General features: G+C 33.1%; 1 protein-coding gene across 1 annotated transcript; it reads right to left on the bottom strand.

Annotated features, from left to right (window-relative positions):
* Positions 1–6,361: 6,361 nt before the first annotated feature.
* LOC125868896 (F-box/kelch-repeat protein At3g23880-like) lies at positions 6,362–7,809 on the bottom strand. Its single transcript, XM_049549462.1, has 3 exons — positions 7,435–7,809; positions 6,994–7,167; positions 6,362–6,421 (listed from the first exon to the last, which is right to left on the bottom strand). The coding sequence occupies exons 1-3, from the start codon at positions 7,807–7,809 to the stop codon at positions 6,362–6,364; spliced, it is 609 nt and encodes a 202-aa protein (XP_049405419.1).
* Between the last annotated feature and the right edge of the window lie 3,320 nt (positions 7,810–11,129).

Raw genomic sequence — 11,129 nt, 5'->3', positions numbered from 1 at the left:
AACCTCTAAAGTTAGACGATTGTTTTCTTTCATTCTTTAGATCTTTATACGTAAAATTAGTATATTTTAAGGTTTTTATACTTTAACTTTTTTAAGGTTAACTTGCCATGATTTAATTAATATTAGTTATTTTCTTAGCTTTTAATGGTTATTTTATTTTCTATCTAATTAACCTAAGTTTGGCCGGTAACCGTCTTTAACGGATCTTAAAGGATGTCATACCCCTTCTCTTTAGGATAACTAGAACCCTTACCTAGAATCTTTTTAAGTTAGTAGACCTTAATTGAAGTCAATTTTAATATTATTTAGTTGAATATTTAGGTGTCCTAATTAACCTTTAAAATTAATTAGGTGGCGACTTCTTAACTTAATTATTTGAAAATCACCAATATGTTGTACACTAATTTGACCTTGGTTAAAATGGGGTATAACAGCTTGGTGACTTCACTGGGGAATTTAGGTTCTAAACCATAACAGACTTAGGTTAATAATTAAATTTTTAACATTTAATGGTTTCGTTTTTGTTGTTTATTTTATTTTAAAATGCCTAAATGATTTACTTATCATGCTTACGTGGTATAAACTGGTTATTTGTTACTGCTTCATATAAATTGTTTATTTGTTATTGATTTATATAAAATGTCATTCCGTTCATAATTCCTCCAATTCTGGAAATCTCACACTATCACACGTACACGCGAGGTGTGTTTTGCGCACCCGTAAATTTCTTTCAAAATCCAAAAGTTAGGAGAGTTGACATATGCGCGGGGTGTCTGGATCTTTTTCCGTATGACCGCATAGCCTTCTCATTCAAGTTGTCCACTCGGGAACCTTGTGTCTAGTAAGCCAAATCATAGAAAACATAAGATAGAGCTAAACCACCCCTTAATTTAAGTCATGCATGCATTCACCTTAGGTGGATTGATCCCGGGTATCGGATCCACATTTAAGAAATTCACCCTTATTGTCGACGGGTTTCATGTCCCAACGACCAACAAGTATGTTTTGTGCAATGTGATAATGATAGACAGATCCAAGCCTAATTTTGACATAGCGAGTTTGGAAATTATGTGTTCATTTTATTTTGATTTGTCATGTAAGATGAGTTCAGTTCCCCAAGTGCCCAAAGTTAGGATCGTCGAGGGTTTCCCGCATAAATTGAGGACATGGTGGGAAAATTTCACTCCAACTGAGAAACTAGCGATTACAAGAAGGTTGGGGTGCCTCCCTCTGCTATTCAAAATCACCCCGACAAACATGTGATTAGAGCACTAATTCAGTTTTGGGATCCAGACCGTGTTGTATTCGCCTTCAAAGACTTTGAACTAACACCTACATTGGAGGAAATCCTCTATTTCACCAGTTTGAAGTATCAAATAATGGGTCAAATTATTCCACACAATCAATCAGGAAAGAAATTTCTTCGCTACTTAGGGTTGAAAAATGAAAAGAAACTTCGGTGCTTCGAAAATAATTGGGTTTCTTTGGACTACCTATATGAGAGGTATGGACGCTCGGATAGTTACAAGTTGTTTAGGAAAAAATTCTCTTGTACTCAAGTTCATTGGCAAGTTAGACGTCCTATTGCATTTGTTGTGGCTTTAGCTTTACTAGGAACTTTGGTATTCCCACGAGAACATGGATACATTAGCACTTGCATATATCTGTGGCTCGAGTACTTTTTGAGGGAGTAGATGACGAAGAACTCACTGTGGTTCCCATGATTGTAGCAGAAATATTTTGAGCTTTTGGGAAATGTAAAAGAGGGGAATCAAACTTCTTTGAAGGTTGCAATCTTCTTTTACAAATGTGGGCAATGGAACATTTTCACCAACGTAAAAACATGGATGACATTTGCTTTAGTAACACAAATCATATTAACAGTTTTTACGATAGGATGAAAGAGTTTGTGTATACGGTTGATACTGATGATTGGTATGAGTTTCTGGCCCACCGCACTAGTGACCAAATTTAATGAAAATATCCATTACTTCCACGTTCCCCTGCCTATATAAGATGTAGAAGGTTTTATTATATCGAGCTTATTGGGTTAAAAGGTCTCCAGCCATATGCTCCGGTGCGCGTGCTTCAACAGTTTGGTCAACCACAAGTAATTCCTCTTCGAGCAAATATGAGGAATTCTGAAATTCCCTTTGGACCAAACTTTGAAGTCCCTAGAGCCAGAAAGATTCTTCATGAGTGGGACAATATCCTCACTATAGATATCGGAAATGGGCCTGAAAAGGAAATTCCAGAATATCAGGTATGGTTTCGAGAAGATCGCAATATCATAAGTCCAAAAGGTGAGCAAGGTTTTGAGGATATTGGAACGACGATCTTGATAAGACATTCTCGTCTTGGAACCAAAATAGTTACTCCTGAAATGTGGGATCAAATGGAAAATATAATGCGATATTTGGACAATACGGGAGCAAGACCTAGCAACGTGGGTGCATCATCTTCACTTCCTCCACCAGCGTGATTGATAGCAAATTTAGGCCAAGTCTTAGATTTGTCTTTATATTATGTCATCTTTTATGTATTTTTTTAGTTTCTTCGTTGTACTCTCCTTCCTTTTTTTGTATTAATGAAAACTTGACCTTTTGTTTCCCAAAACTCGAGTTGTCACAAATTAATGGCTTGGATCAATCTATCATAATCACGTTATGTTTGACATTTAGGCCCACCTCTGGCAAAAAGAGGTCCCGTGCATATTAGGATGCATTTTCTTTTGAATATTTTGTTTATTATTTTGTTATGTGATTTACTTGCTGTATAATACATGTTTATTCTCTATTTATTTATTGTTATTATTTAATTATCTACCTAATTATTAATATCATTTAAACAACAATCACCCACTTGATACTAATATTTCTCTCTTTTTGAAGATTTTCTTCCTTATGATTTATTTCCCCAAAGGTAGATTTGCGTTGACTACGAACTGGCGGATCATCCATACTTTACGAAATCAAAAGCACGTGCAGACATGACTGATTCAGGTGCATCTGATTAAAATAGTTTGGGACTTGTCATTGTCCTGAGAGATGAACCCGAGACTTCGGAAGGAATGGAACCAATCCTTTATGATGAACACATTGCCAATTTGATGCAAAAAATGGCCAATATGCAAAGTGAGATTGATCGACTTCGAAATCTCACCAATTTGTCCATCACTTTGAACACGCCACTTCCCGAGCATGGAACAAACACAGCTACTCCGTCTCTTTTTCCACATGTTGACTCTCCAACTCCTCAATACTTTCCACCAAACCATTCCCTTCACAAGACCAATCCAACTGCTTCCAAACAATCCACCAACCCTTAACAACCCAACTTTCCACAAAACAATCCGCAATGAGCCAACCATTTACCCTTCACTACCCCATATGCGCCCTAAACTTCACTTATCCAAACTCCAGTCAGCCAAACTAACTCACTTACCCAAACTACCCCACTCACCCAAACTGTCTTACCTACCCAAAAATACCAAACAACCCAACATGTGCCGGTGGCACACACTGCAATCCCTAACATGCAATATGTGCCTCAAGTATCTGTAGCGGAAGCTCAACCTTTGCTTAATCTAATACCAACCATGCCAGAAGTCGATCCATACGAAGAGATGGAGAAAGAAGCAAGGTCAAGAACAGATAACAATGTAGCTAGGGAGATTCGTAATTTGAAGGAAGCTTTCAAAAGTATCCAAGTCCATAAGGGGGTTGAAGGTCTTGAATATGAGGATTTATGTGTTCATCCTGATGTTGAATTACCCGTGGGGTATGAGGTACTGAAATTTGATGGGAAGGAAAATCCTCGAGCTCATTTAAGGTCGTATTGTGACAAGTTAGTTACGTTGGAGTGGGGAAAGATGAGGCCATTAGAATGAACTTGTTTATAAGGAGCTTGACGGGAGAGGCCCTTGATTGGTACACGAGTCGAGACCCACAAAAATGGAATAGTTGGGGTGCGATGGCGTAAGAATTCATGGATAGGTTCAAGTTTAACACTGAGGCAATTCCGGACAGGTTCTACTTGATGAAGTTGGAAAAGTAGTCAATAGAGTCATTCAGAGAGTATGCAATGCGGTGGCGAACAGATGCCGCAAAAGTTCAACCTCTAATGGCAGAAAGTAAGATGACCTCTTTTTTTATGCAATCCCAAAAAGATGCAACGTACTATGAAAATATGTTAAGTGTTGTAGGGCAAAAGTTCTTTGAGGTTGTCAGGATGGGAGAATTTATTGAATAAGGTATTAAAACTGGGAGAATCACTAATTTGGCAGCCTTGCAAGCGACAAGTAAGGCAATTCAGTCGGATTCAATCGGAGGAGCCCTTAAGAAGAAGAAGGACGGTGTGTCTATTGTCATGACCATCCAGGAACGTAGGCCAAATCAAATGTTAACCTACCAAAACCCATTACCCCAACCTTCATACTATAGTCAGTATACCCAAATTCCTCAACCCTATTATCAAACTTCACCTACACCTGCCTATGCCGTTGGTAAATGTTTGGTTAGTAATTCATTGGTAATATTTTAATAAATTATATAAATAATTTTTTTGTCATATTTACCAACCGATATATACTTTGTTGGTAATATTACCAACAAAAGGTGTGCGTTAGTAATATTTCAGTTGGTAATCCATTGATAGAATGCTGCTAAATTTGGCGCCATTTTTTTCCGCCGTATTTACCAACTAAAATACTTAGTTAGTAAGATTTTGGTTGGTAATCTATTAGAATTTTGTTGTTAAGTTTTAAAATATAATTCAGTTAGAAATATGTTGGTAATTTGTTAGTAGAATACTTACCAGCTTAAGTTGTTAGTAAAATCTGTTGGCAATTTGGGTTTTTTTTTGTAGTGTAATAGCTTTTATATTATTTTAAATTTTTAGAATTATCAAATTGTCTTACTCAATAGAAAAATAAGATACGCAAAGTTCTTGCAGATTTTATTAATTTTACCATTTTATAAATAGACCTTAATGGGGATATCCCACAAGTGACAAGTTCTCACATAGTCACCAACATTAGTGACATTTTAGGTTTATCAATTTTGATAGATTTAAGTCGGTGGCAAAATCTACTTTATGTTTGACGTGAGTTTTTTATGATCGAAAAATTCGTCTATAAGATATCATTTTAATGGATTTAGTCGGTGTCAAAAATTCACTCGATATCTTTCATGCACTTAGCATGAATCTTCTTTTTAATGATCGATAAATTCGATTAGAACTGATTTCAAAGATTAATTGCAATTTTTGAAACTCAAATATGATGAGCAGAGACGGACTCATGTCCCGCCTCTGATGATGGATTCATCCTTTCACGGTTTTCAACTTAAATACATAAATTAATTCGCTAGACTCAAAACTTACCACCTAAGACAGAAATTCCACAACCAAAATTGCCAATACACACATTGGCTGCACTTAGCACGAGTCAAAATTCGTAGCTTTTCAACACATAAATTAATTGACTTAACATGAGTTGAAAAGCTACGAATTCTAGCGGAGTGTATGATCATGTGACATACAAAGTGTAACACATTAGTGTATCGAATATAATGAACACAATTTCTTGAATATACTACTTAATACGATGTGATTAAAATTGGTGAAACAACATATTTGATATGATGGCATTAAAGCTGGTATATTACAAGTCTAATATATATTTCTTGGACCAAGTCCAACTAGGGGAGGAGTGGGCTGAGGGGGAGCATTCAAACCTTCTTCGACAGAAAATTATACTATTTATACATGATTAAAATTATGTTAGGTTTATATAATAGATGTTAGTATAAATAGGGTAGTGAGACATGCATATATATATATGTTACTATTATAATATTGATAGATAAACTATGGAGTTAATCTTGTTTATTACGTTACAATGGCCTCCAACCTAGCTATTGTGGGAGGTCAAATGTACATTGCAAGCTCTTCATATCTAAGTTGCAGTTCACAATCCATGGAATGCTAACATGCCCTCCTACTCCAAAACCAAATACGGTTGATAAAGTGGTACGACGACAAACGTATAGATAATTATTAATTTTATTATTTTTCTATATATGATTTCTAATACTATTATATACTATACTATACAGTGGTTAAATGAAAGGAACCTAAAGAATGGGTATTGCACATCAAACATCGTCCCAGATGTTGATTATTTTAACGGGATTTGCCAAACAATAGTCATTTTTGCTTTGCTTGGATAACACATTTATATCTTGCCCCACCAGTACAGCCACAAGAGGAAACAATCTCGTATTTCCAACTACGGTAATTACTATTATATGATCTTAATTAAAATACCCTCCCTAATTGCATGCATCTAATTAATTAATTTTCAGGCAATTCTCAGTCCAACAAGCCAAAACAATGGAATCCCAGCTGCCTCGACGACTGTCTTCACATTAACAATGCAAGAGTTATAAGGAAAATAAAAGGTAATTTTATGTCTAACAATGTCAATAACAGATGCAACATCAATTAAAAGACACTTGGGATGAGCCACTTTAATAAAAATTAAAATGCTCACAATTACCAACAACTTAGAATATAAAAACACTACTATTACACACGGTAATCTCATATTGCACATAATTAAAGCTAGAATGAACCATAAATAAATAACATGTAGTAAATGTTATCCAATATGCTTAAAGCTCTTATTGAAATTTAATATATGTTCATCACTTTTGTCAAACAACGACTGAGGTGGAGCTCACTATTCCCTTGTCGTTTAATTGTTACTAAGCTCTCTTTATAATAGTAAACCCCACAGCCACCACACTGTGGATTCGACTTCAGGCCCGGATGACGATATTCAAAAAGCCTCGTCTTGTTTGTCCTAACATTATATGAGACCAGCCGGGAACTTTTAGTTACCAAAATAAAAGAGTTGTCATAAAATGACTTAGTAGGCGTAGTGAGATGAATGGTCACAAGTTTGTTCCAAACGCCTAGTTGTATCATTACCCATACATCATGAACAAACCCGTCGACAAAATTCAAGATACCAACGGAGTCACCAAGCAACATCAGTTCTGCCGACCAATTATAATCCTCGTGACCACGTGGTGGCCCTTCCATCTCTACAAACACCTCATTCCCAAAGTCAAATGAAAGAATACTAAGTTTATTTTTGACATCCTTTATCAGCCAATAATAATATCCATTCAGATAATCAACACTGCTATAAAAGTTTCGTATACACGTACTAGGATTTTGATGTACGTCTAGATTATGTTTGAATATTTTCCATGAATCCCTAGAACATGAGTAGATCGCTGCATATTCTTCCATGTGATTATAATAAATCACTTTATAATCCTTAGTCATAGGATCTAATCCAAACACTAAATGGCGATCACCTATAAAATATTCAAAGCTAATTGTGGTGGCAGGGAGGTGTCTCACCTCTCTGTTAGCTGGATTCCATAATGTACACAAAATGGCATTATCAATTTGTCTTTCCATGAAAAACACACCATCAATAGAACCTAACAAGTTGGTAATATTATCTCCAAACCTTTGGAAATTTTGTTCATCTATACCCTTATCGGAAACCAAAGTAACAGTAGGGGCATCATCGGCTGCACCATAATCATAAATCAAGTGTTGCGGAGGCTTCTTCTTCTTACTTAAATTCAAGTGGTCTATAGTAAAGCTAGGGTTATTGATAAGATTGCCCCAATTTTTGCATACACATTTGAATCTTAGCAATGATTTCACAGGCAAACTCAATAGAATTTCTCTTGAGGATTCTTCAGAAAAAGCCCTACGCGTAGCCATTGTAGTACCACACAAGAAAAAATCCCCCAAAAGAAATGAGATGTCAATCCAAAATCAAACAGATCTAAACACACCGTTGATAGGAAGTCTCGGTGATGGAGCTTACGGCAGTTTGGCGGTGGTTGAACGGTGGAGATACGACGGTAATTGGAAGAGGAATGAAGCAAAGGTTGTTTATACAATTGGGAGAAGATTTATACGCAAAATCAGAGTTTGCACATGTTACTTCTTGGGAAATTTTAATTAAAATTTTTATGTTACAAATCAATTTTGGAAAATTAATCAATTTTTTTAGGAAAAAATAATACATTTTATATTTACTAGCTTCATTTAAGGAGAAATGGTCAAAATATTCTTAAATAAGTTAATATTTTCCCCTTTTTATTCTCTTTTCACAACTAGACAAATATATTCATAGATGACCAATTATAAATTTTCTAGATCAATAAAAAAAACAAATATAGGCAAAAAGAGAAACAAGGGGTAAATGAGCATGCACCCATTGGGATATAAATCAAATCACTACAAATAAAAACTTTATTGGAACACTTCTAAAATTAAACAAACTATTGTACAAAAAAAAAAAAAAAGAGGGGAAATTATATAGTTATGGTGATTTGACAAAAAATTTCAAGCTTTTCTAACTAGAAAAACTTAATTCAAACTTACTATTTTGTTATAGTATAAAATTTAATTTTTTTTTGTTATTCGTAATTCAAAATCTATTTTTTTGTTATAGTATAAAATTTAGAAAATACCAGTATATAACAATTAAAAAGAAAATGAAGATGAGTATTGGGACGTGAGCTTGTTTGATTACAAAAAAGGAATAATTACAGAAATCACACATTTTAGTTTACTTATTACCATTATCCCATATAAGTTTTACAAATCTCCAAAATCCCTCATTTTCGCACATCAGATTAATGTATCTCGCGCATCAGATTAGTGTATCATGTATAAAATATACATCAGATTAGTGTATCATGTATAAAATGTAATGTATCTTACTTAACGATTAATGTACTCGCGCATCAGATTAATGTATCAGCGCTAATATTATTGTATACGTTTGAGGAATTTCTAGAATTATAAACTTTTAAGGGATAAATTGTAATTTTGCCTTAAAAATATGTGATTTCTGTAATTTGCCCTACAAAATAAAAGAGAATTTTGGTTTGACATGATTGGGCCGTGGGCTTGTTCTTTTCTTTTTTTTTAGATGGAAAATAATAAAGAAGCAAAGTGTCGATAAAGGTAAAAATAATGAATTGTCAAATCAAATTGTTTTGGATAATTTATTCTAAATGAATGGTATAACAAACTGTCGCACCCTATTTTGAACCGGTCGAAACAGTTCACAACATAATGTGGCTGACACTCTGATTTTGGAAAAATTGCTTTTTGTTTTGTTTTAGAGTCGCCACCTAAATTTTAAGGAAAATATTAGGAAAACCATTTTTTTAAATATGTAGATATAAACTCTGTTTTGATTTGTGAAACAAATGAGATTCTGAGTAAGGGTTTTGTTTACTCGAGGGTAAGCATCCCTCAGAGCCTATCCAAAGATGGTCCTTAAACTCAATTTAGGAAAATATGATTAGGAAAAATTTGTTTATTTATTTGCTTTAGAAATCAATGATAAGTTAATTAGTTAGTTTAAGAAAAGTCTAAAATACAAGGTACGACATATATATGTCTTATAAAATAGATTTAATAGTAGTATTTTATCATATAGTAAAAATAAACAAATGTACTCAAATGTATAATAAATTCATATGTAAAAAAAATATAGTTGTATCATAATAAAATTATCCTAAAAATATATAGATGTTGAATTTGCGAAAATCTATCGTCTTATTAAGACGTGAAAAATAAGATAGTAGTAGGGTGTAACTACATAGTAATATGTGATGTGTAATTTGAATGAAAATATATAAAATAGAATTTCCTAAAAATTAAAATAAATAAATAATAATTATACTAAATGTTAAAATATTGGATAGAATTTGTGATCTAAAATTATGTTTAATATAAAGTATAGTATATACATGTAAGTTATTATTTTTTTTTTTAAAAAAAAGTGAATGTTTATTATTCTATTTACATGTAGAGATAAGTTGACATTTGTAAAAGTGAGATGTAGTAAAATGATATGTATATTCAAGTGTAGGAATTTATAAATTCTATAAAAAAAAAAAATAAGTAACATTTGTAAAAGTGGTAATAGAGTATAACAAAATAATAGGTCATGTGTAGAGAATAAAAAATCTAAAATATAAATTTTATACCTTTATGTGTATGACATATATATGTATGTACCTTGTATTTGCAACCTGTTGGCATATTTGAAATTTTGAAATAGCATGTTAAGAGATTAGAGTTTAGAAATATTTCATTCAAAAGTAAGAATAGACATTATATTTTATAAAGGGGTGATAAAAAAATAGGCCAACTTTCCTAAAGAATATATATTTTGAAAGGGTGATTATTTTAGCCTTATATACATCGTTAAAGATAATTATTCTTTTTAAAATTAATTTCAAATTCATTTGAAAATCCCAACTTATTAGTTTTATTTTTTCCTACTTAAACACCTAAATGAATATTATTTCACACTTTTGAAGCTTCATTTGGGCATCTTTTAAAACTATAAGCCCTTCTTTTCAACTTAAGAAGCCTAAAAGAATGTTATAAGTACAAATGCTAACCCATTTTTAAAGAAAATATCTTTGTATCATTTGTTCTAAAGGTGTCTCAACTAAATAATATTAGTTCACGTAAAACAAGCTTCAAAATAAAAGACAAACAATATATCAAAACTTGTAAGTAAAGGTTAGCCAATATATCCAAACAATATAATTAAGACTCGAAAAGAGGAAGACTAAGAAGTATTGGACTCCTAATTTGCGAGGCTCCAAGCGTTGCGATGATCCTAATTGCCGTTGGCCTAATATTTTAGGCCAAAACGAGTTCCAAAGTAGAAACTTCAGCCCTTCGATTATACATGAAACAAGAAAAGAAATAAGAGGATTAGAGAATGTTGAGTAAGTAATCAAGGAAAAATATCGGTCAACAAAGGATGCGAATTTGAAGTGATACAAACATCTTTACTATTTTTCTGGAATTAAGCAAAGATCTCAACTAATCTAATATGTGTGAGTCATTCACGTTTGGATAAAAAAAAAATCTTACACCATGCGTAATAAAATACCAATGCATAGCTACCCAAACAAATCCACAATTTTATTTTTGTATGACTTACCAAACACATAAAAAAAAATACCAATGCATATCAATGTAATGACCCTAAAGGTCAT

Source organism: Solanum stenotomum, chromosome 6 (assembly GCF_019186545.1).
Source record: "Solanum stenotomum isolate F172 chromosome 6, ASM1918654v1, whole genome shotgun sequence".
Taxonomy (NCBI): domain Eukaryota; kingdom Viridiplantae; phylum Streptophyta; class Magnoliopsida; order Solanales; family Solanaceae; genus Solanum; species Solanum stenotomum.
This window is presented reverse-complemented; position numbering and strand designations above follow the sequence as displayed.